The sequence below is a fragment of the Diadema setosum genome, chromosome 17 (genome assembly GCF_964275005.1).
Source record: "Diadema setosum chromosome 17, eeDiaSeto1, whole genome shotgun sequence".
Classification (NCBI taxonomy): domain Eukaryota; kingdom Metazoa; phylum Echinodermata; class Echinoidea; order Diadematoida; family Diadematidae; genus Diadema; species Diadema setosum.
In genome coordinates this window covers 30,868,918-30,896,880 of record NC_092701.1, presented here as the reverse complement: position 1 = coordinate 30,896,880, position 27,963 = coordinate 30,868,918, and the positions used below count along the sequence as shown (strand labels likewise).

Here is a 27,963-nt window from a genome sequence, read left to right as displayed (position 1 = left end):
CATCCCCTCACAATGTGTTGAATACAGTATGTACTTAAAAGTCATGAAAAAAATCCTGATGTGCAAATGTATATGACTGATCATTACTTTGAAGGTAGTAAGCCAGGAATGACATAATGTTTTACACTTGAATAGCAGAACTAATTTGTAAATTCTTAGTACATACAATCAATTAATGGAAAATTGTGAAGTGACGACATCATCAGTTCATTCCTTTGTATAATCATGTCAACTGTACAGGAACTGTTATGTGGAAATTAGCAAAACTTCACAATATCACACCTTCTCTTATTTTTCTGCGAATTGGAACAAATTTTCACTGTTGTGCTTGTAAGAGTTTACTTTCTTACTAGACTAATTTACAACAGGCCTGGAATTCCCCTATAACTGGACCTGTTTAAGAGCTTGCTGTGTGTGAGAGGGGTATGAACCAAGCCAGACTCTCTACCCCACTCCTTCCTTATGACCTGAGAAGTATTCGAATTGAAATAGAATTTTGTATGGAGAATTGCTGGTTTCACTCTTGACATTTGACACTTCAGAGTGTATCATAATCATGAGACTTAACAAAAAGAAAATGATAAAAAACAAACAAACAAAACCAACAAGTGCATATTTTGATACACAAATCCATCCACTTCATCATTCAATAAATGGAATCTAACAGGACAATATATGGTTGCAAATGTTTGGTGACTAATGAAATACTTGTAATGACCAGAAGTGTATCAGTGATGTCAATGTGACAAAGTCCACACAGCATGCTACTGTCACAGAATGTGAAATTTCTCCACAATACACTACATTCAGGCACTGATATCCCATTTAAAATCGGTACGCATAAAAAACCTAGAATTATCATGTTCACATAGACTTTATATTTCAAAGAATTCTTAGTTGCTGTTAAGTGGTCTTACTTTGGTCAAACAATGCTCTAGTGAAACATTGTTCTAGCAAAGCAGTTGGATAAAACAGGACAAGTAAAAATATACAGTGCACTCCCGTTATAACGAAATGCTCGGGACCGGCAGTTTTCTTTCGTTATAACAAAATTTTGTTATAACAGAACAAATACAATAAATAACGACAACAAGGAAGCCATGCATATATGATATTCTGTTTGTTGAATACTCGTCATACACTGGAAAGCTATGTGAACAATAAAACAAATAGTTATTCAATTTCAGATTATTGTATTACAATAACGCAAGTTCCCTCGGAAACTGTGCGTGACACACCAAGCGAACACACAGTGACGTGACGCATTCGCCCATGCAGAGACGCTATAAATATTTGTTCCGCTACGTATTTTTGAAAGCGATTCTCAGTTCGTTATAACAGAGCACATTTCTTTTGTTGTTTTTTTGTCAATGGCGCTCGGAAAAGATTTCGTTATAATGAAAATTTCGCTATAACCGTGTTCTTTATAAACGAATTTTGAACCATAGACTTTAATGGCGAAAATTTGGGGACCAGAAGTTTTACATCGTTATAACGAAATTTCGTTATAACCGTGTTCGTTGTAACGGGAGTGCACTGTATACACAAAACTGTGCTAAGCTTCATCACCATCATATTTGGTACCCTCTAGAGATTTCTACAAACATACTTCAGGCATATAATTGTCCTTTTCATAGACTCATGCCACCTCCTGTCATATGTGTTCCCCTGTTGCCCAGCAAACATACAAACACACACATACATGTACACTCAGACACATGCATACATACAAATGCATGTATGTATGTAGTATGTATGTATGTATGTACAGGTGTATGTATGTATGCATACGTGTAGAAAGAGAGTCATATCACCTCAGATTTAGAATGCCAAAGGCCTCTGAAGTCTACTGTATATGCCGAATATTTCATGAGGTTTTTACTTTTGTGAATTTCAAGAGGTTTTTACTTTTGTGAATTTCGCGAATCAGGTGCTCTTCGCAAAATTAAAGACAGGCGAAAATATTGACTCTGATCCCGATTTGAAAGTGACATACGCGTATAAATTTCTCTGTTCAATACAGGGCTCCACGATCGGGAAGTCCGGATTCGCAAAAATTTAGACTCGCTGAATATATGGGGTATATACTATGCCAAAAGTACTAAGAACAAACCGGCATCACGCTTGATCAACTGGGTAAAGTGCACACACCAATGCTTTTATATTGTACATGCTGTGGATTGGCATTCCATGGCCATGATAAAATATCTCACAATATACTGTACAACAAGGTCACTCACAAATAGGGTATAGGCAAATGAAGTCAGGTTTCTCTGTCTTCCCCTCTTGTTCCCTTTCTCTTCCTCTCAAACTCTATCTTTCCTTAATAACAATATTTTGTACTTGCTTTTGTGAAGTTTCTCATGTTCGGAACGAAGAGGGAAACATATAAGGTCGCAAGAGATATCGTGGGAGGCACGTCAGGCAAGCCGTTTGGAGTTGGTCCTTTTCAAGAAGTGAGGAGGTCGCAGTATAAGGCTTGGTCTTAGCATACGAGGGTCTCAAGGTGATGTCTGTAGGCAGGAGAGAGGAGGTCGCCACCCTTCAGTGACTGCTGCACGCTGTATGCACTCGATAGTGGTTCTGCATCATCTGTAGAGTTAGCGATTCGAGAGGAGGATTTGGGGGGTAGGTGATCAAGAGGAAAAAAGTTTTGGGGTGAACAAAAAGATGGGAAAACATCAGTAAGATAGAGATTGGCCGAATGGCTTGGAAGAAAGGTAGGGACAGCCATGGACAGGGAGGAGAAATATTTAAAGGTACGTAGAAGCAGTGAGAGTAAGTGAGAGATCAGGGGGGCATTTCATGAAGGAACTTGTCGGATAAAATGTCCAACAAGTCAATTATATCCGACAAGTTCAGAGAAATCAACCAATCAGACTAAAGAATTTCTCAAAACTTGTCGGATATAATTGACTTGTCAGATATTTTATCCGACAAGTTCCTTCATGAAATGCCCCCCTGCTGTCACTACCAATATGAGGACAGCTAATGTCAAAGGGCACGGATGATCTGGTTATAAAGCCACTAAAAAATCTGTAGGAGAGGGCCCAAGTTACAAGAAAAGGCATACTGTAATGACAAATTATAAGCACTGGTTACTTTCATGGCAAAAGTTGTTCAGTTTCTAGCTGTGAGAAAACACTACAGAAGTTATAGGAGAGGGCTTCCTACGCACTTCCCCACTCCCCCCCCCCCCCCCCCCACCAAAAAAAAAAAAAAAAAAAGTGATTTGTTGAATTCAGGAAAAAAAGCACCAGCTATGTGAGGAAGAAATAGTATGCTTTTTCAAAAGAAGCCCACAGGTTTCGCAACCCCTCTATACATGTATACATCAACGGTATCCCATGCTTTATGTTTTTACTAGTAAAAACAGTTTCACAACCAATTTGCTGACAAAAGCAAAAAATGTGATGATAACAATATGTCACCCTGCATCACAAAACCAACAAAAATCGCCAGACTTGGAATTTTAGTTAAGGGCAGATTCTGAAAGAGCAGACTATAGGGTTTGCAATGATGTATAGCTCAATTGAAATGGACTCTCCTAACCTATCTAAATATTGCAAAGAAAGCACACACTCTGAAAAAGTGAGAACAGAGAAAAAGGGCTCTGAAGTACAGGGTCTATCTGTCTATTCAAGCGCTCAATCTTTACCAAACCGTACTAGCTGTGCGATGAAAGGGACAAAAAAAAAGGATGTAAACCACTGGAGAAACAGCAATGAAGCGATTATCAGATTCAGTTGAAATTGAGCATGTTCTATTAACATGTTCTGTTCATGATTAATGCCACCTTTCAAAGCAGTAGTGTTATCTCTCCAAAAGTTATCAGACATGAAAGTGAAGAGTGTACAAAAGATTATCAAGAAATGAAAAGGGGCCTCTAAGACCCCGTTTACAGCCCGGCCTCAATTGCGCGGCCAAGCCTCGCAATTTTGTCCGTTTACACTGCTGGGCTCGGCCGCGCTTTCGATTCAAACCTTTCATTATTTGGTCGTAGTGGCGCTCTGCTTGTAAACTAACGCAATTTGGTATTGTCTGGTTTTCAGACCCTTTGCCAACTGAATTCCGTGTCGCCGTTCGGGCAAAGGCCTTTGCCGAAGGAAAAAAATCCTTTGCAGGACAAAACCACCTTAAACTATACTAGTTTTCGACGTTGAGGGGGTTAATGTCCTGAACAGCGAAAGATACAGGCAGAGGGTTTGGAAGCCAGACTAAAACTGGCCGCGCAATTGGCCGCGCAATTGGCCGCGCAATTGGCCCAGTTTGCGTTTACACCAAGAAAAGGCCGGGCTCGGCCGCGGCTCGGCCGCGGCCGAGACCACCTCCAGAGCGAGGCCAAATGCGAGGCCAATTTTGGCCTCGCATTTGGCCTTTTGCACGTTTACACTGAAGCGGGGCTGGACTCGGCCGCGGCCGAGCCGCGGCCGAGCCTCGGCCGAGCCTCGCACTGTAAACGGGGTCATAGACATACCTGATCTCACTACTCTACAAAAAAGGGTACTTTCCCATTCATTTTTCGATCCCAAACTTAAGAATAATGCAGAAGAAGGGTAGCTCTTTCAGAAAATATAAAAAAAATTAATATTGACTTGGTTGACGCGTTTCACCTTTTTTGAGTCCTCACTTAAAAACAAGGGGTGCACGGTCACATATGGTGTTGATTTTTGGAAAATGGACGGATTTGCCAATGAGAAACACACAAGAAATACTGAACACTTTGATATGGATATGACATGCACTATGCTGTAATTGTAACCCTGCATCTATACTGTAGGTGAAAGTTCTTCAAATGTGATATCAAATTTGAAGACATCAGGAAGAAATCATGCATCCGGCAACACTTCGCAGCAGAGGCATAAAAATCTTCATAATGATGAAGCATACTATGTGTGAAATATGAGCAACTACAATTGTATATCTATGACAGTAAAGGGTTACTTTAACAATATATCTGAAATGCATATAAATTTGTACTGTCTGAGATCTGAATGCCATCAGGCACTATCACTTATCAATAGCCTTCTAACCTGTGTGTTTGCTGTGTGTGTTTGATATACACATACACACAAGTAGTTTTATGAGAGGAACATTGGTGCTCTATTGCTACTCTGCGTGCATATGGTAGTTGTCTAGAGGTTCATTGGTGCTTGATTACTGCTCTGTGTCTGTGTATAATATACACACAGGTAGTTGACTACAGGCTCATTGGTGCTTGATTACTGCTCTGTGTCTGTGTATAATATACACACAGGTAGTTGACTACAGGCTCATTGGTGCTTGATTACTGCTCTGTGTCTGTGTATAATATACACACAGGTAGTTGACTACAGGCTTATTGGTGCTTGATTACTGCTCTGTGTCTGTGTATGATATACACACAGGTAGTTGACTACAGGCTCATTGGTGCTTGATTACTACACCAAGGGTTGTGCAACCCACATGCAGTGTGGTCATCACGCAATTGATACATTTACACACACATACAAAACTTACCAAAGTGAGTCCACTTGTCTTGGGCAATGTACATCACGGCTGGGATACAGTACTGGGCCACACCCATCTCGTTTGGGTCTGTGCAGTTCAGCATCCATACGGGCAGAACAATCTTTGTGTAGAACTGCAGAGAGGAAATTGCAAACATCATGTCACAATCATTGCAGCAACATTTACCACTGAGAAAGTTGCATTAAAAACTAGAAATATCACTTAAGGTAATTAATACCCCCGCCCCGTGACAATAGTCTTACCCAAGGAATGATCTTTCCTTGATCTTCTGCCATTTAAATGCCGTTACCATGGCAACGCAGCTTCCGACACGTCCGAAAAATATGTCTTGCACATCTTCCCACCAAGACTATTGTGTGTGCCACATTTCATAAGCTTTTGTCAAAAACTGAGGAAGTAGTTCAATCCACAAGATCTTTCCTTGATCTTCCGCCATTAATATGCCGTTACCATGGCAACGCAGCTTCTGACACGTCCAAAAAATATGTCTTGCACATCTTCCCACCAAGACCAATGTGTGTGCCACATTTCATGAGCTTCAGTCGAATACAGAGGAAGTAGTTCAATCCGCAAGATCTTTCCTTGATCTTCTGCCATTTATATGCTGTTACCATGGCAACGCAGCTTCCGACACGTCCGAAAAATATATCTTCCACATCTTCCCACCAAGATCAAGGTGTATGCCACATTTCATAAGCTTTGGTCAAAAAACTGAGGAAGTAGTTAAATCCGCAAGATCTTTCCTTGATCTTCTGCCATTAATATGCCGTTACCACAGCAACGTACTTTCGGGTACTGTAAAAAAAATGCGTCTTGCACATCTACAACCAAAGGCACACATCTGTACCAAGTTTCATGGAAATTGGGCAAAAACTGAGGAAGTAGTTTGCAACACAAAATTTTCCATCATTTTGGCTCATAATATGTGAGCTGTTACCATGGCAACATACTTTTTGTCACTGTCAAGAAATGTGTCATGCTGACCTATATCCTAAGACAAACATTCAATATGAATTCCATGAGAATTGGAAGAACACTGATGAAGCAGTTTTGCCATGAAGCATTTTGCCCTATATTTTACCAATAACATGCCGTTACCATGGCAACACACTTTTTGCCACTGCGGAAATATGTGTCTTGCACATTAACATATTCAGATGAACATCTGTACCTAATTTCATAAAAATTGATCAAAAACTGTGGGAGGAGTTCGCGACGCAAGATTTGTACCCATTTTTGCCCATAATATGCCGTTACCATGGCAACGTACTTTTGGGTACTGTCAAAAAATACGTCTTGCACATCTACAACCCAAGGCACACATCTGTGCCAAGTTTTATGGGAATCGGTCGAAAACTGAGGAAGTAGTTCGCGACGCAAGATTTGCAACGGACCGACCGCCCGACCGCCCGACCGCCCGACCGACCGCCCGACCGCCCGATTGACCGCCCGACCGTCCGCTGATTCCTATATACCCCCTTCAAACTTCGTTTGGCGGGGGTATAAAAAAATCAAATAAAGCCAGAAACAGGGAAATTTGAACTTATATAAATACTGATTATACTAATATGATAATTACAATAAAAATTATAGTAATGACGACGATGTAACAATAAAGAAAGAAAAAAGTATAAACATATGAACATTAGTTGATCGTTTCAAGCCGAGTACAGTAGGCATCTCATATAGTGGTCTGAGACATCACACTGTACTCTTGCTTGTAGAGATCTCATTTTGACTTAAATATGTACACAGAGAAAACAAAAACATAAACCGTCTTTAATCTTCATGGAAGAATGTGTTTACTCCACTTTGGAAAACTTAACGTGAGGTTCACACTGCATGCTATGCACTGGTGTCGGAAGCTATGTAGGGAAAATCATGAAAGTAGAAGAGAAATGTAAATTTCCATCCCCATTATTTTGGTTTTTGTCAATCTTTTTTTCTTTCTTTCTTTCTTTCTCTTTTAAACAATATAAAAATTGATTAATTACAAAATAATACAAATCTCATTATGACAACATAAATTCCACATTGTCAATATTAAGAATAAAAAAAGAAAGAATTTTGCATATAAAAAATGATAAAAAAATTATGCATACTGCCAGCACTGCTGTTATTTGTTGTCGTTCTTTGATATGAAATACACAATTAATTTTGCAGGAATCCACACAACTCATCAACTTCTGCTAAATTTGACAAGTCATGGTCTTAGCCAAATAAACAAAATTCTCATTATTGCACACATCAAAACCAAAGTAACTGTACAGGTTGTCAATGTATTACCTCTGGACAGCCAACAAACTGGTCGAGCGATTCCAGCTGCGCAGGGGTGAGGCAGTACACACAACCCTCCACAGAGCTCTCTGGGGATAACCTAATATTGGCAAATCCCCCTGCCTCTCTGTCTTGACCTGTACCGCAAAATATCGTCAGGGAGACAACAAGAAGTCTGGTGTCATGTACAAGAAGCTGACAAATGCTTGGAAATATTCAGACAACAGTGAAATTCCTTAACCCGTCTACCAAACAGCATTTGAGTGGGCAAGGATCATAAGAGAAACTAACAGATTATCTTTTGTAAACACTGTACCAACTTGGACCCTGGGTGCTAAATCACACCAAAAACTTAATCTGTTGCATGATTATGCCTCAGAATGATATACTCTATGTAAGGCATGTTCCATGTTGATGAGATGTATACCCCACTGATTATTACCAAACAATACCACCAATATTTATTGTTTCACTAATGGTTATCCATGCATGCTAGTTTTCAAATAGTTTTCACAGACTGTTGCCATTGCAAACAATTCACTTCAAGTACAGAGCATTCATAATCACAGACTCTAAAATTAGACTTTGGACCCGTACCATACTTCCCTGCTCCTGCCATGTTCCATTATATTTTGTCCAAAACAATAATCTTTCAACTTACCTTTTTGGACATATGTTTCATCCATGCACTGTAATATGGTGTGTTTGACCTAATATATCATTCATGCAAACATGTACTAGCTCATTGCTCACAGAAACTGGCTGCACCACATGGTAAATCTATGCGAATTACTGTATCTTGAGAGACAATAGAGGAACTCACCTTTCTTATTAAAGCAAATGGCAAATCCATGCAAGATGCCCCACAGCCGCTGGTCTATTGCTGAGCCAATGTACATAGACAATCTATGCCAGATACATGACAAGAAGAATACAGGGTTTACTGGAAAACCATTTACAAATAAAGCGAAAGATACTGTGCATTTGGTACATCACAATATTTTTGTTTTGGCAATTACTAGTCCATAATATTCATGAAAATAATCACTTGTGATGGTTCATATGCATCATGGCGACACAACATTTGCTCTTGCGACAATTGCTACGGTCTATTTTCTCAAAAGACTTAGTTAGGGTTACGGTTGTGATATGGTTTTAGGTTTAATTAGATGTACGGATTAGGTTCAGGGTTAAGATTATGCTTGTGGGTAGATTTATGTTTGGCTTAGCATGCAGATATTTCTTGGGAGCAATTGTCGCAAGAGCAAATGGAACCATTCACCACCAACCGCAACACCAACACTTTGCATATTGCCTCCAAGGCAGGATATCTTTAAATTTTCTTCTAAAAGTGGATAATTCTTATATCTCATTCCATCATTATGGCTACCAGTTACAGTGTATGAGTTTAACCACACAATTTCATCTTATTCTCTTTTTTTATTTAAAACTCCAAACAGGCATGATATTCTTTAGATTTAAATCTGATTTCAGATTTTTTTTTAAGTATATACATATTTTGCTCTTTCCATGTATCAAAATCACCTGAAAATTTTGATTTCCAGTATTTTCAAGAAACCTCAATATCATCCCTGTCCAAATTTGCTGGTCTTTACATGATCAATGGCATGCAGTTGGTAATTTCCATATGAAAAATAGCCAGTGGAATGGCTTAAAACCTCACCTTGCTGGATTCATGGTAGGTCCATAGGCAAAGTAGTAGAGTTTTCCTGGAGGTGGTCTGGCATTGATCTTGAAGCAGAGTGGTGGGAAGGGAGCGAGGGGGGCTTCCACATTGTGTTTAGCGTGTCTATCATGGGGGGGGGGAGAATAAAAAGGTATAAGGTGTCATAATGTGTGTGTGTGTGTGTGTGTGTGTGTGTGTGTGTGTTTCATAAACAGCTTCAAATGGGAATACCATAATATTTTATTCCACGCAACCACAGATATACTTCACACCAGGCATATACACCTACAGTAATTGTTCAGAGCATTTAAAATAAATTAAAAAGTGCCCTCTTAAGTCCCTAGGAATATCTTTGGGCTATATTATAATGTACCTGCCCATTTAGCATATTTAGGACCTGCATTAAGGTGAACAGTACTGCACACTATTCAGATGGAAGATTCGAACAATGTGTACGGACAGGTATGCTTGATTGTTGTGTATGCACCTACAGTATACATGTACACTACATTGTACGTGACGCCTAACTTTTTTACTTACTAAACTGAATTAAACTATTATTTTTGATGGTTTCAATTTCAATTACTCAATTTATCAGAATAAAGATATTTTTTTCTTTAGAAACAAACAATGGAATATGCCCAGATACATTGAGCAAGCAATCGTATTCCCAGTGGAGTGGTGTATATTACTTCTCCTGCAAGAAAAAAAAAATGAATGAATGCTATCAATACCATTCTCAATGATCATGCAATTGCAGAAGTATTCTTGATCACTTGTATTTCTAACCCCTAGAGAAAATTAAGTATTGGTTTCATAGCAGACCCACTATACAATTTCAGCTTAAGTATTGGTGATAATGTATGTCTTATCTATAAAATGTGCTACATAGTACTGCCAAAATAAAACAAATTGATAAACTCTTGAATCATTCTAAATGTATCTGCCCCACCCCCGATCTACTTCATAACTCCAAAACAATTTTGAGGAACAGCAGAATACATTGCACCTATGAGGTTAAAGTTCTGATTATCAAACCACACCATGTCTGAATACATGCGATTGATCAATTTTCAGAAATGCAAAAATTGTATGTCTCAAACACAACATGTATCATGTGACTGCCCAGCTCAAAACCCACAAAATGTAGCAGATTAAGATTCTCTGTCATCAACCAAAATGGTCATTTGGGTTGACGGACTCAAATTTTTAAAGTTTGTCTGATACTTGGGACAGTGATCTCTTCTCCACCTACAATCAAAATTTGGCATCTCAAAACAAAACCAAAAAAATTAGAAATTACTAGTTTTTCTGAACAATATTTTCTTTTAATAGACAGGTGCTGCTTTCACTGTGATTTTTATTAATACATCAGCACAGCATGCCTGAGTGACCCTAATCTTTAAATCTTCTTTTCTCCCTTTCCTATGAAATCGCACATCTAAACTGTCTCATTTCAATTACTTTTTGAATGGGTTAGGATGGTCCAATTTAACTTGATTTAAATATATCATTCTAAAGGTTAGAGAATACTCTTTTAAACTATGAAGAAAAGTGAAAATTCATTTTGGCTTACTTTTTGTGGGTTTTGAGCAATTTGGTCACACATTAGCATCCTTGTGAGCTTCATACATAATGGTATTACGCATAGTTTAATGCCATGGAATGAATACACAACATATAACAGTACACACCTTGGCTTGGTTCTGGCAACAATCTTCAGGTTTTCTGCATCACTCCTGAGAAAATAGATAATGAAACAATACACATGTGTAAAATGAAGGTGCATGATTGTAACATTTACATTTCAGAACTTCAGACATCAACATTTTGCTTCCCTGGATCCTAAAGTAAAACTTGCATTTACTGGAAATCACAAAAAGATCAGTGAAATTGTATACAATTTGCCTATTAATTCTTGCTCTTCATTCTTAAAAAAGAAAAAGCTGGCATGCTGAGAAGGAGCTTCAGGCAACGATCTTCAAAAACAAAATGCACAAAAGATCTCTAACTTGCAAAATTCACTTGTACAGTATATTATTACTTCCAAAATGAATGTGTAGTGTTTCATGCTGCAATGGACAGTCAGATTTCCCCTTGTTCACTGGTAAACCTGTGCCTGTCTCCAACATATTGCAATGAGAAACAGAAATGAAAATTCATGAATTTGTTTTTGCAGGAAACAGAAGGTAGATGAATTGCGGCATGCAAGATGTAGTGTATAGAGACATTGTGTATTAGTGTTGAGTCTTACGCTGTGCACATACAGAGTGTATTGGCATCTCCACATTGTGAAATGAATATCAAACTCTTGGCAGCTCACATGGATCCATCCGCTTTAGATACAACACATTACTAAGAGTACTGTTGGCTTTCCACTAATCGCTGACAGCAAACCAGCCAACATACAAGCATTTCTTTTGCTTTATTGAAGCGTCATCCAGAGCTGATCAATCTTCACAGAGCTTTGCTCAGCTTCTTAGAGCTTTTCGCTAGCAAAGTTAGGGCAAACCTATTTCACTCTCACACCTGAGAGTCTATGAACTTTCAGTCGCTCTTCAACCTCATCTCACAAGATCATCATTTCTCATAGATTTAAGTCTGAAGCTACAGTACATGCCCAGCAGTTGGTGTTCTATGAAGAATTGTTCTCAAGATGTCCTTGTCAGCAGCTGCACCCAAAACAAGGAATCATGAAGAACACTGCCGCTGCTGAAGAAGGGTGTCATATAAATAAATGGATTTCACCCGAAATTAAAACCATTTGAATATTAAAGCAATGGCACACAGCTGAACAACGTAAGACTGCAGAACTGTCTCTGCAGACCCATCTGACAGGAGCGAGAGGTACATGTACATGTAACAAGTTCTCCCACAAGAAGCTTTCTACGTAGTGTAACTGGCTGCTGCTACCTTTTATTCTTTCTAGAGTTGACAACGTATATGAGGCTGTTGATCGCCTTTATAGCTTGTCTGGGGGCGCTGTTCCTGCACGCAGATTCATGAAACACAAAATAGAAAACACTGTAACCATTTCCATGACAACGGCATGGTCAGGCAGCATATTTGATCAGACCATGTCTGGTAATTGCATATCAACAAGAGCGCTTCACTGCATTCACGAAAGACAATGAAATTCTCACGGAGATGATGATGAGTATTCCACTAATTGCCTCGCTCTATTTCTATCTGCAAAAGCAACCCACTTCAAACAGCAGCGCCACAAAGAAACAACTCCAAAACACAGAGATGCGCAGGAGATGTGGTGCTCAAAATATCAGACAGCAAATGATGTTGTCACATTCTATTCGGTGGTAGTCGTCTGCCCAAAAGACAGGTAGACAATGTGCATACTGAGGTAACTCCTTGATGACCGGCAGGCTGCACAGTCATCACTGCTGGGTCCTGCTGAGCATTGTGCGCAATTATGGCCAAAGTCAAATACGTATCTCGCATCGAAACCCAAAAATCCGAAACCATCTGCCTCTCCGGGGCAGCAGTGTTTGGAGATGAATTTTTGCCATGCATTCAGCAATTTATATGCCACTGGTGTCATTGAGGAGACTTGGTGATAAACACCTTCCCCATGAAGATGGATTCAACGCTGTAAATAATTGATTAATACCCTGAAAGGAAAGGAAGAGAGAGAGAAATGGGAAGAAAAAAAAAAAAAAACTTTTAAAGGATGCTGAGAGGTAATGGAGGGGGAAGAACTGGAATGGATGACTCTCTTCCAAACGTCAATTTGTTCTTGATGGAAGCTGTTCTATTCTTTTATATGACGCTGCTTCCTGTCAAATCCACCGGCAGGTGCATTTTACTGCCAATGAAGTTCATTTCAATAGCCCAGCTTTGCCTAGCAACAGCACAGCTTCTTCTCATACAGCGCAGGAGTATACTTGGGATGAGTGGACAAAAAACAAACACCGGGGCACTCAGTGGAGCACTTGCATGATGGAAAATTTAATGAAAATGTCATGTCAAGTACCATAGATATCAATTATTTACAGAATTAGCCAACCTGATCTGGGAGTCAGATATTATTCATCTGTAGTGTTCATGTCATGCATGGTGCACCCCTCTTTGTATCATTGTACTTCAATGCTGATGGCTGCAATTTCCAGAATTTTCGGAAAACATCAGCATATTGCACTGGTCATGCGATTGCGGAAAAAAAAAAAAATGGGGTGTATCATAGCAAATAAAGATTTCTTGAATAAATTGTACAAGTCTCACATCTGATCCTGGATCATTGTGCATGGTGTATCTCTGTGAAATCACCAAACTCACTCTAAAATGAGCAGAAGTCCTTTCAGTCACTTGCACATCACCCACAATTATGTACAACACTAACGGATGATACACCGATTACAGGGATGGTGTACATGTAGTATTGGTTGAGGCGAGGATTTACAATGTAGCCTTTCACTTTTTGCAAGATACTTTCTAAACCATTTTCTGAAATGTTAAAGAGCATGCAACTTTTATGAGGAATTCAAAGTTCATTTGATGAAAACCGGTTTTCAAATGGCTGCGATATCTAAAAGCAAAGCAAAACAAAGTGATCCTAATAAAATTTGGGTCTCACCTTTTATTATGATTGCTTTGTTTTGGATAACTCAGTTTAAACAAATCGAAACAAATTTTCATCAAATAAACTTTGAATTTCTCTATAATGCTCTTTCATATCTCTGGTTTCTCATTATCTCCAAAAAAAAATCATCATTAAAAAAATTGTTGGAAACTTGCAGCCCCATCTCAACGGAAACTGTACCATCCCTTTAAGTACAAAATAGGTGGTAAAGGGCAAATGTGAATGTGCACCATCACCGAAGTATGCACTGTGAAATTGAACAATGGAAACTGCAAGTGAAATTCCCCTGGCAGAGTCTTGAGCAATCAATGGCCTTTTATTCACCAGTACACTGTACTGTATATTGCATTTTACGAATCGTGTAGCTGATTGTGAGACCTCTACAATATGTATGCAGCATGTGGGGAGTGTGAGAATAATTACTCTTAAAGCAACATGTACATATACACAGTGGAGCCACTGTGCGTGTTTGTCTAGGCTGCTCAATGTATGACAATGGGAAGAAAAGATCCACCTTTGTGCCATTTTGTAATGTAATCAAATATCTACAGGCAGCGCAATGCAATAAAATTGAGTGAGAAATGAGATATTCCATTACTATACAGTCAAAATCACACAGGTTCTAAAGTAAATCAATCCTGCAATATTGGATTGTCCTGCTACCAATCCACAGTCTTGGTTTACATCTACATCTACATATACTGTACTTGAAGCACACACAATGGATAATTAAATGTGATGGTAGCAGGGAACACTGAGTGTTCTCTTCTTTCATAAAATAATGCTTCAGGAAGTTTCTCCAAATATAAATGTTGATTGAGTTGATTGAGTGGATACAGCAATATTAGAAGAACATAACAATGAAGTTTGAGGAAAATCGAACAATCTACAATGTACATGTAGGCTCAAAAGTATGAGTATCAGAGTTTTAGTGCTGCTATCGCCTCTCATATTACGAAGACAAAAACAGTTTGTGACATCAATGATCTAAAAAATAACAAAAAAATATATATATATACATATATGGAAAGAGAATTCCACAAAAGTAAAATTTTCACGAAAAAGTACATATTCCTTTGACTTGCTACTGATACTGTATCTAAAGTCTAATATCATGAAAATACAATTGCATTGTACCTAATCATAATACTTTATCACTGTAATAGACCCATACTTTAAGGCATGACTAATACTTGATTTTTTTTTTTTTTTTTTTCAAAAACACAAAGGTGGTCAATGGAGTGTACTGGTTGTAATACAAGGGTAGTCATTTATGAGCATTTTCTGAGATATTACAGTGAGATGATCTCAGTTGAAAATGACCTTGAAAATATGATCATCAAAATCATGAAAATCTAAAACCTGCTTACAGATTTATAGATACCTATATTTAATAATAGTTGATAATGGAAATTGAGCCCAACATCTTATTTAAGCCTATTAAACATACATTGAACGTGTACATTAAGCACTGAGAGTCTACTTCTTTAGTTTGTATTATACATCATGGAAACTTTGTAAGTGATCACTTTTCCACAATAGTTAGCATAAAACTAATCAATGAAAGTGATAGATAGTAAAATGGTCAAGTTTTTATGAGTTTCATCACAAAGCACTGCTTCCCTAAGGAATGTACACAAAATCACAAAATTGTCCCCTTTTTTATTGACCTTTGTTGGCACATTTTGCATTTTGTCATTTTTTGACATTCTGAAGGTGCTCTCCATGAAGACGGCTTACACGAATGAGCTGTTTTGTTTTTGTTTTGTTTTTCAGAATTAGTGAGCGAGTCAAAATGTTAACATTATAATATTTTAGAACCGAAAGTGATGAAATGTTGAAGATATAAGCCTCTAAAAATGCATAACATTTTTGAAATTGACATTTAAAACCATTTTTGGTGACCTCGTGCACGATAAAGAAAAGTCAATTCTGTGTCACAGTCAATTTTTCTTGTGAAGAGCATAAAGTTCTCTCAATTTCCAGATAAATGAGCACTCTCGCATGAGGAAAAAAAAAACTCTTTACATAAAACAAAACAAAAAAAATGCATGCTACAACAGTCAATCAAAAATGTATTGTTTTCTTTGCAGTGAAAATGTTTATGCAAGTTTATGCACGGCTGAAGCCGGAAAATGACTGATTTTCAGCTTCAATGTGCGACTCTGTCAGGGAATTGTAGTCACAGGTTATGGATTGGCCATTACATCACAACCCCTACTGCATCAGCCGCACAATGCAAAGTGTCACTCAGTCTGTTTTATTTAAGTGTTAGGAAGAGTTGGCTCTGTATGCAGTTTACAGCAGGCCCTTGCTAGTTTAACATCCAGAGAACATGCCCAGTCAAACGGGCATGCTTCCAGGCAACAACTACACACAAGTGGTTGGAATGATAATGGAGAGTGGTAAGGAGGAAGACAAAAACAATGTACTTATATACAACATGTAGAGACAACAAAGAGGCAACAGAAAGAAACAAAGGGAAACAGACAGGACAGACTACAACTATATGCCAGACATGCACAGGATAGCAACCACAATGAAACAGCACAGAATTGCAATGCAAAGTCAAAGATCAATTGATGGAGCAATTAAGATATACATCTGATCTTGTATGATACCACCACAATGTTTGGAAAAGGTTAAGTTCAACTGTTACAGCACTAATAAAGCAGATCTATTGCTAAGTATACCACATGAATAGCTTGAAATGGGTTGTAAAATGAAACTGAGTTGAAACATTTTACTCACTCATATTTTTCCTTTGGCCTCATCTGAAGGTCATCACATTGCTGGAAGAAAAAAAAATACAAAAGTATAGTTTAAAAATGGGCATTGAAACAACTGTTCATAAAATCAGATCGTTTCATCTTGATGCATGCCATTGTGTGAAGTCTGTAAGTGCTACGCATTGGTCGCCACAAATGTGGGTCTAGCATAGATAATAAATAAAGATAGATGGACTTTAGCTAACAAAAACTATTGATGGAAGTACTTCATTAACATATGAAATGTCTTACAATGACACAGTTACTGTATATTCAGACATTCCAGGGTAAAACAAGATCAATGCTTTAAATGCCCACTATAAACATCTCCGTTATCAAAACTGAAAAGAAATTGAAGCAATCAATGTACTTTGACATTTCCAGAAAGTCCTGCATATAGTGCCATCAGGTTTAACATGATGCTAATTGCGATTACCTGTTGACTTGAATCAGAATCAATGGTGCTGCTACAATCCAGGTCATGGTGCATGTCCTCTTCATCACTGAACTGCTCACTGCCAAGTGTTATAGCCTCAGACATCTCACTTCCACACCCACTGTCACTGACAACATCCACTCTTTCCAATTTCTCCTCTGCTTTGGGAGGCTTACTCATCTCTTGGCTTTGCCTAGCCAGTCTAGATGACACACCAGATTTAGGTCGGTTCTTAGATGATGCTGGTCTCTGTGAAGGTGTTATTGAAACCCCTGTAGCTAGCATCATGTTGCCATAGCCATTGGAAGAGCCTCCCGCCGTATTCTGCTCTCCAGGCGTCGGAGCAGGTGTTGAAACCTGACGAGGACTCACCAAGTCCTCGCTGTAACAACCTGGCTGCAGATCACCAAGTTGCAGCTTATATTCCAGGACAATCTTCTGCTGGTGGGTGTTGTCTTCAAGAAAGTCGTCATCAAGTTCTGGTCTGTTCATGGGAAGATCATCCTCATGAAGGAGTCTTTGAAGAGAGCTGTTTGGACAGACACAAGAATCCTCATCCAAGCCACATATCCCACAGAATAGAACAGGGTCATCAACTTCTGGTATGTCATCATAGGACTCCAGTTCTTGTGTCCTGCTTGAGGCTGTACTTACTATTTCTGCTAGTAATTGTTCTAAGGATTTGAAGCACATTTCTTGAGTTTCATCTGCTTCTTCGGTTTTATCTACTTTTTCATCAGCTTCTTTGTCAGGGTTGTTCCCATTATCACTCTTTCCTCTCCCAGAGCCTCCATCGCCCCTATGGCCATCACCATCTCCCTCTCCAGAGCCACTCCCACCTGATGGACCACTACCACTGCTACCACCGGTCCCACCATTACCCCCACTACTTGCTCCATTACCAGTTCCTCCACCACTGTTATCTCCTTGACCGCTATTGCCACTACCATCACCATCATCATCTTTTCTGTGACTTTTACCACTTTCTTTGCCCTCACAATCATCAGTTTCAGTTTCATCCATCTCAATTTCTTTCTTATCTCCTTCCTGCCGAGATTCCTGTCCATCATCTTCATGATCAATATTGCTATGTGTGTTTTCTAAACCAGTCCCCTCTGTGGCATCATCCTGTGTTTGAGGCTCACGATGAATGGTTTCTGTATCGCTTGTACCGTTACCATCTACATTTGTCTCTTCTTTGGCTGTCTTAACTACATCACTCTCTGATTTCATCTCAGGGGATGCCTGTGCTAATTCACTTGATGTCACTCCCACCTGGGTCTCAGTGGTCGCAAGTACTTGGGATTCTGCTGACTGCTCTGGAAGAACACTGCAGCCATCTTGAAAAGGTGGATCTGAATCCACCTGTTCTGATTCTGGCTCATGTATCCTAGATTTTTCACTGCACATATTTTCATCACTGTTGGGCACACTCCCATTCTCCTCCTGCAATGGCGCTTCTGTATTTTTGTTATTAGTGTCACCATTAAGTTCAGAATTTTCTTCTGCAAATATCAATTCACCCGTTGAAACTCCAAGAGCATGGGAATCTGCTTCCAAGTTGCTAGGACTGTTCACATCTTTGCATTCTACTGCTGTGTCTTCTATCCTTCCTCTGTCTATCAAAGTTACAGACTCTGCAATCTGTGAATCATTGTCTTTGAGCTGCGCACATGTATTCTGCTCACTGCTTTCAGTGACAAATGGAACTGTTCCTGCATCTGCTGCGGTGTCATGTGCAGTCTGCCATGATCCATTTGCATTCGTGTTTACAGCTGACACTGTTTTGTGGGCAGCGTCATCTGTAGCTTCGATCCTCCCAGACATTGGTGAAATTCTCTCTAGAGATAAGCTTTCATTACATCTCTCAGATTCTAAGTTGCTTTGATGATCTAATTTACTTTGGTCAAGGAATTGATGGCACTCTGGTGCATCAGATAATGCCTGTATACTTTGCAAGTCCTCCATAGCAGAATATCTGGTAAGTTTTCCACTTTGCTCTCGAGGCTCAACATCAATGGCACTTGCAGGATCCTCTCCAGAAACCTGTACAGAGGTATCAGTTTGTTCGACAATCTCTCTTTGCACATCATTACATTGAAAACTGTCATTTCCACTAATATGTCTCTCTCTTTGTTCAGGTGTGGTCAAAGGCACTTGTTCTGTATTGCTATAAGCTGGAGATGAAGGTTTTTCAAGATCACTACCAGAGTTAAGCATACTGTCACCCTGAATGGCGTTTTTACTGCTATCGTAATTGTCCTGTGCATCATTTCTAAATTCACTGTCGCCTGCCTGCCCAGTATTCACACCGTTCTGGTGTGATGTGTCAAGAGGAAAGACGTCATTGAGTTCTTCCATTTCCGTGGCATCTGAGGGCTCATCATCTCTATCGATGAGCTGCGTCTCACTCTTGGCACTGGACTGGGAGCTCTTCTTGACACGGCTGACCATGTTGCACAGGATCTCCGCCCTACCCCCCTCGCTGAGGTAGTCGCCCATGCTGGCCTCACTGACAGCATCAGATATCCTCTCACCATCGCCTCTTGGTGACAGTCTCTCTGAGTTCTGTGGTCTCACTGCATCTACTCCATGTGCTTCATTCTTGAGATTCGTCTCGCCATCAGAGCCGTCTGTCCCTACCAATAGGGGAATGTCACCTTGACCACCAATCGATGTCTGGCTGGCTGCAGGGGTATCGTCTGCCATGGTGACAACACTGTTGAATGGTCCCTGGGGAACTGTTCCCTCAACCATACTCTGAGAAACCAGGTGGCCATTATTGAGTGGAGAATGTTGCCTGTTGGGGAGTACACATAGGTAGAGAATTGCAAATCAAATTGTATGCAACTACATTTCCACAAAGAAAGAAGTTCCATAGGTACAATTCAGTTTGCAAATGACAATTCTGCATCTCTTCAAAATCGCACGCAATAAATGACATTCTGCCAATAATAAGATATACTACTGATATCAAACACTGCCACTATTGCTATTGGATGTTTTTTTCCACTGTCTTCTAATATGGCTACAGTCTTTATGTTAAACTGTAATGACCATTTTTTTTCTCCCTCTCTCTTTCTGATAATTTTAGCACATTTTGATACCAGACTAATGGGACTTGGTGATACTATTCAGTGTCAGATTGGAATGCCAAATCATATGATTAGGGATGTTTCATATTTTACTTGTGTGCTATAATTTTGTCAAAGCAGTAAATGTTTTCATTATCCAATTATTGCATTCAAATGACTATTTACGCACAAAAGTTAAATGTTATAGAGTAAAACAAAACAAAACATGGGATATAAGGAATTTAGGAACACACAAGATATACATACAAGATACATAGGAGAAACAGAAAAACTACAGGAATTGGTGGACGGTATGAATAAATCTATCTAAAAAAAAAAGACGCTTCTGGTTGACTGCTACATTGTATGTTGACTGTCACTTTTATAGTGATAACCAAGTTCCAAACCAAGGGTACTAAAAAAAAAAAAAAACAACAACAACAACAACAAAAATGAAATTGAGAAAGAGCAATATTCAGTGTTGGTGTGAAGTATATACATTTATAAAAGTCTTACCCTAATAAATACTCTGTGTACATCAGTCGAAACATGTGCCAACTAAAGGCATAATTTACCATTTGCAGATGAAAGAAAAACCCAACATTAGTGCTTTAAAATAGATCTAAAATGTGAGTTAGGGCTAGAAACAACCACTGTAAAAATTTGAATCCGTAAATCGATGTTAAGTATTGTAGTATACAAAATGTGAACAATAGTTATAATAAGAATGCTTCCAGACTAAACCGTATACAGTTATGGTTTATTGAGAAGCATGCTGATATCTCCCCATATTTTAGGCTTTATTGCAAAAGTTTTATATGGTAGGATGTTTTGTGATACAACAGACCTACACATATGCATCAAATGTGATATATTGAACATTTTTGAAATCACTGCTCCCAAAGGTAAACTGGACCTTTAATGCAGTCAGAGCTAGCTAAACCCATCTAGAGTCCATAACAACTAAAAAAATACCCTAGCCTATGTAAGTTAGTAGAGTCTTGTAAGGCTGACTGACACTACGTACATGGATGGGGTAAGGATGCTGTACTCCCTATCAAGGGAGAGGGCAGAAACAATGGAGGTTCGGTGGACTGACTCCTGTGTCTCAGGGCGCACCAGTCCCGGATCCGGACCAGTCCCCTGGAAGACATCTGGGGGCAGCATGCTGAGCAGCTCTCGCTTTCTCTGGATCAGACGAGCCTTGTTTGGGGTCTGGCGTCTCTTGTCCTCTGTGATTGGAATGGGATTGGATGCTGATTGGCATTCTCATATTGATGCATTCTTCCTTCACAACAGTTCACACAGATACTAATCAAGTAGAAACATTAAACATTTTTACACAGCTACTCAAAGAGAACAGTTGGTATGAATTATTTTAAAGTAATTCTGCTCTACACTGTACCAAAGCAAAACAAAATCTAAAGTTAATGAACAGTGCAATCCCATTATGATGAACATGGCTACATCAAAATTTCCTACAGCAAAATATAAAGTCAGGTCAAAAATTATTGTCATTTTATCTTCAAATACTTTATTTGTTCGGCTGTAATAAAATTTCAATACGACAAAAGAAAACTGCAAGTCCCAAGGACTTTGCTATAATGGGGCTTGCCTGTATAGGGTGATAGATTTCTCTCCTCTTAGATAAAACAATACCATAACTACACACCAAAAAAGCCACTAAGCTCGGCGCATGTGGGTGCAAGTTTTGACGCCACCAGAAGTACTGACCAGTGGCGGCCATTTTGGGACTTTACTATGGGGCGCCAATAAAGTGCCAAGTGTCAAATGGCTATTTCATTAATATGAAATGAAGAATTTTGTCGACAAAATGGCATTTTGAAATAGTCGTTTCGTTGAAGAAATGTTCGTTTTGTCCCGAAACCAGTTGTTTCGTTAGGATATGTTCATTCTATTGACTAAAGAGTCATTTCGTAACGAAATAGCCCATGCGATACTTGGCGGCTCATAATTCACACCACATTGACTTTCCACTGAAGAACACGCACACTGAACTCCATATGTGTATAAAGGGGTTCAGCTTCTTCTGCGTACCCTCTGCACAACAGTAGCATACAGTAAAGTGGGTGGGGCCTAAAAGTGGAATCCTAAAATGGCGGCGCCTACAAGCAAAGCGCTGGCTACAAACACTGCACGTAACATCACTTCCACTACAGAGCTCAGTTGACATTACAGACAAACAGAAAATATGAAATTTATAATTCTGCGTCCTCCACAACATAATTTTTTCAAGTCTCGCACAACTTTTGAGTCCAAATTTGTGGCATCCGCACTTACCGTTACAAAGCCACAACTATTTTTGTAAATGCCTGACTACCCAAAACGGCAACAATTTTGTATTGTTGTGTACATTTCCTTCAAAAAACAGTGCTCTGTCATAAAACTCATAAAACCCTGATTAGTTTTCCTATTAATCACACTGATTGATTAATCTTCACTATGCTAATTATGGTAAAAAAAGAGGTCAGCGAAAATTTCCTGACTTGGGTTAAATGGAGAGAAGAAAATGAGCAAAATCAATTATTCCACACTATTTTTCCTGTACCTGTTAAGATTCCTTGGCAGTCTCCTACTCGTGGTCCTTCCAACTGGAATGTGTGAAGTGGTTTTAATCTAGGAAAAAGAAAATATACATATTTATAGGGATATATAGTATACATAAAATTGCATGAAGAGGTATGGACTAGGGTTGGTTTTTTTGAACGATTATGTTGACTTAGAAGAAGAAACATGGCTGAAATTTGTGAATAATTGATCATGTACGTGTGTACAATGACCAGCAAAACCTTCACAACATTTCCAAGGACAACACACCATAAGATTTTTGCTTTCAGCAGGGAAAGGGTTAGGGATGGGTTTGATGAGTAACAAATCGATGATCTGACCATCAGGATTACTGATCATATCTTTCTTGTGTCAGCTACTCAAAATTGCACATGGGCTTTTAAGGCAAATCTACATTACTGTTTTGACTTCAAAGTGTGCATTAACACAGGCACACACACATACACCCACATACACTTACATGCATACACACATACAAACACACTTATGGTCTACGTTGTAAATAAGACAGCTCTGACAGGAACTGGATTGATGACCTTGAGTATGATGTTTCATTTGAGATTATTCATAAAGCGAAGGGCATGGGGGGGGGGTGGAAGGAGAAGAAAAGTTAAACATCTCTTTGCTTCTATCCATTACTCATTCCACTAATGAAAGGTCAGAGAGCAAACTTACTTTCCTTTGAGGAGTCTGCCACCTTTGCGACTGACAGGAGGATCCTGCTGTCGAGCCAGGGCCCGGCTGACATCGTGCAGGGCTACAAGGGTGCTCTCCCTCATCTCCTGGCTTGGCGACACAGGGCGCTCCTGATAAAGGGACAGGTACAAGTGTGTAAACTTACTGGCTATAAATTTACGTGCTGCTGAAGTTTTAGCTTGTGGCTTAAAAAAAAGGGGAAAAAAAAAAAAGAAAATGTGAGGCATTAAAAGGATGAAGGAAATCATTAACAAACCATAAAACTCTTCCTTTAATGCAGTAAGGTCTTATTCATGAAATAGTCAGAAGGCATGTGTAGATCACCAGGCATGAAACCAATCTTGAATGGCAGCCTTGTTTTAACATCAAACCAAAAATAGAAACAAAACAAAATAATAACACAACAGATCCATTAGACATAAGTCCAAATATAAATTGACACAATTTTTGGACAGTGTCATAGATTACATTCTATTTTAATTGACTTTTTAAAGATGTTTGTCTTAATTTCCTAGTGTGCTAACATATCTACAAGAAGGGCTTACCGTGGATATGGATGCATTAACATCATGCTTGAAAGGCTGTGACACATGAACATTAGCCTTGAAGGCAGAGGAGTCCAAAGCCATGCTGGGTTGCAGAGGGGCGAGTCTTCGCCTGCCCTCAGACGGTGTGGCTTGGTGAGGCCAAAACCTGTTGCCCAGTGACCACAGAGATGGTGGACCAGCCAAGAAGGCAGAGTTTCTAACAAAATGGAAGAGAAAAATTGGGGGCAACACATGTTCATGTTCCTTTAAAATGATTGCACCAAAGTTCTATTCAGACAAACGGCATATTGAACGTTATGATTTATGTGGCAAAAACTGTTGGAGTCAATGCTTCTTTTTTCTTTAATTTACTTAAAACAACCTGAAATATTCATTCAAATTTCTGAGGTTAAATTATCAAAATAACAAACTCTTCTGTGCTTGGGAATCCAACCATATTTTCGTTTGGTTTGATTTGTTTGCCTGCTTGTGTGTTTGTTTGTTTCAGGGGATCACCAGTCACGTTCTCAAAAGACAATATATGCACAATACACTTCACAGCATGTCACAAAAATTGCATTCTCATTGCTTTGCATAATAACTTTGTACTGTATCGTACACACATCTAAGATGAAGCAAAGTGGCTCTCAAAGAAAATACACATAGCTGATCACTACTTATGCAATAAGTTGCAATCAAAGAGATCCATTATTGAACTACCGTCAAAGTAGAAATATTTTGATTGCATTTATTGACGGGTAAGCCAAATTCTATGTGTTTGTAATTCCCTGGAATCGAAATATTCCTGTACATACATGTACTTGTATATTATGTATAAGAAGCACAAAATAACAACAAATGCAAAGTACGTTTTTGGGCTAGTTTCATGTCATGCAAAAATTTCCACACCGTGAAAATCCCCACTTTTACTGTATTATGTGAGATGGAAAAAGAACAAAGTAAAAGTATACTATGTGCAAACATGGTTGATACATGTCTGAAACATTCGATATTCTAACTAACATTCTAATTTTTTCACCACCAATTGCAATGAAGCATGTAATGTCAAATTCTAAATGATTACTTAACTTTTGTCTTCCCAATTACCTGATTTTTAGCCCGTTGAGGATGGTTTGATTTTGCTACAACACGCATTTCCCATAGACGCTTGCCCGAGCATACTCGGGACTCGTCCTCCACGGGTTAACCAATTAATAGTCTTTCACAACAAAAGCCACTGATGAGACTTACTTGTGAGTGAAGAAGGAATTGTAATTGTGAACCGATGATCCTGCTCTCGATGGAGAACGAGGGGTGGACTTTCCTCCATAGGGGGAGAATGGTGGATTTGTTGGGGTCTGGGACCTTTTGCCAATGGACGGGGAAATGAAGTCAGGACTAATTCGCCTAGAAACATTTTTGGTCTTCTTTGGCTGTTGCTTTGTGGTGGCATGTGATTTAGCCTCTGTTGTGAGAAGAAAAGCATTAAGAACAGATGAGACACCTCTATCATTAGCACATTCAGAGGCTGCTTAGGAAAATTTTCAGCAAAAAAAAGAAAAAAAAAGAAAAAAAAAAGGAAGTTGTCTGAATTAAACATGTGACTGAAGCAATTAAATGCATATGAGAAAATCTGGACTGAGAAATAATAATAAATACATTACTGTACATTTGTAATGGGCTTAATACAGTGTTTCTAAGCAAAAAAAAAAAACAAAAACAAAAACAAAAACAAAACAATTATGCGTAACAATACAATTCTACTGCTACAATCCTGAAAGAGAGAGCATTAACTGCATTGTGTTGCTCTTGCTAACATGCATGCAGTCATGAACCTGTCCAGTTGGTAAACTGAGCTTACCGTCACTGCTACAATGCATCTTAACTCTAACACTGTGTTACTGTGTTGCAGATTACAATAGCCCATTGTTGTGCATACCTTAAATTACAAATGCTACCTATAGAATGAGCATGAATATCTGACATGATACAGATCCTGTCGTAAAAAATAATTGCTGAACTGACACTCTCACCAGCACATACAGCGTGTACTTGTACATGTAGAGTAGGATCTACTCTTAATGAAGTCTTATTCACATCAAATCACTACAATTAGAATTTATGGACCAGTGGAGGTACAGGTATTTAAAAAAAAAAAAAAAAAGAAAAAAAAAAAAACCTCTCAGAATAAACAATATTTCACTGATTATGTACAATGTAAATAGGTAACTTGGGTGTACATGTCTTACCTAGGACAATTTTATCAGCAGGCAGTGTGTCTACACTGAGGAATGGAGCAGGCTGCAAAAATGGAACAAAGGAAAAATATAAAGTTCAAGCTTTAGAACTACAAAATACAAACCTCTAGTCCAGGCAGGTTGTTGTACATACACTGTACTTAAAGGGACTGTACAGTACTGGTTGAGGTGAGGATTCAGCTTATAACGCTTTGCAAGATATTTAGAATCCACTTTAGTATTAAGATGTTAAAGAGTATACAATTCTAAGGTGAATCAAAAGTTTACTTGATGAAAATCGGTTTTGAAATGACCGAGATATCTAAAAACTAGGTAAAACAAAGACATTCTAAAAGTTGTGTCCTGTCTCAGTTTATCAGGATGGCTTTTTTGGATATTTCAGCCATTTAAAGGACAATGTTCATCAAATAAACGTTGAATCCTTCTTGAAATTACATGCTCTTTCATATTTTGTGACAGATTTCTGATTATCTCACAAAAAAAAAAAAAAAAAAAATGTTATAAACTTAAATCCTCATCTCTACCAGTACTGTACATTCCCTTTAAGGCTAAACTCAGCCTAGCGGGTAAACTCGGCCTGCAGCACGCGCATTACAACTATAATGCACGGGCTGGGGGCCGAGTTTTAAATACCCGCTATGCCGAGTTTACCCATAACTACGATACATTGAAGGAATAGGGTCGAGGTCTACATAATGTAGAATACATAATATTCACAACAGGAAATACACACACAGTAGACTGTATGTAGAAACAATTACATATTTTCTTTAACATACAGTGGTCAGTGTATTCTACAGCTGCTAACACAAGTTAGCTGTAACTTGTTTGAACTTGGACTCTGGAGTTGGAATATACACAGCGTAACACAGGTAACGTATTAACGTTAGTATTTAGACTCTATAGTAATTTAGAATTAACATTAAAGCGTTTATATGTATGATGTAGATTTCTACTGACAGTCTACTGGTAATGTTAGACATTCAACTGTAGGACTTCTAGTCTACAAGTGATCAAAAAAAAAAAATCAATTTGTGTGGATTTAACATTACGGACACCGACCTCTTCTGGTCTGCGAGGACGAGCTCGAGATCGGATGGTCTTTCGTTGAGCCGTCGGGGAGGCTGTCTGTGGTTTTGAGTCAATCGCAGGCATTACCATCACATCGTCAGGAACCCCAGTTTGTCTGGACGAGTCTACGCCTGCCTGACCGTTTAGTTGATGTCCATTATGGGTTCTTCCTGCAACCTGCTGCTGGATCGGACTGAGAGACTGCAATGCGTTGTTGTAAGTCGGGCTGCCATTACCGGTGCCGCAGTGATCGCCTACAGGCCCGGGAGGCGGCAGCGGCGGAGTGCTACTGGCGTTCGCTGAAGAGTTCCCTGCACGAAGAGGCGACGCGACTTCGATTGGTTCTTTCCATGTTATAGTTGCCGGCTTCACGCAGTCTTCAGTTGGAGATATGGTCTGCATAGTATTGAATTACTGGTGCCGTTTCTGCACCAAAATGTGTCAGTTTTATCCAAATGTTTGCATGTTGCTTTAA

General features: G+C 39.0%; 1 protein-coding gene across 1 annotated transcript; it reads right to left on the bottom strand.

Annotated features, from left to right (window-relative positions):
* Nucleotides 1-1,933: 1,933 nt before the first annotated feature.
* On the bottom strand, nt 1,934-27,963 carry LOC140240595 (uncharacterized). Its single transcript, XM_072320355.1, has 15 exons — nt 27,480-27,963; nt 26,409-26,460; nt 25,411-25,624; nt 24,178-24,376; nt 23,612-23,742; nt 22,917-22,984; nt 21,366-21,579; nt 17,274-20,073; nt 16,821-16,861; nt 11,170-11,214; nt 9,473-9,598; nt 8,612-8,694; nt 7,798-7,925; nt 5,500-5,623; nt 1,934-2,592 (listed from the first exon to the last, which is right to left on the bottom strand). The coding sequence occupies exons 1-15, from the start codon at nt 27,888-27,890 to the stop codon at nt 2,486-2,488; spliced, it is 4,743 nt and encodes a 1,580-aa protein (XP_072176456.1). The 5' UTR covers nt 27,891-27,963; the 3' UTR covers nt 1,934-2,485.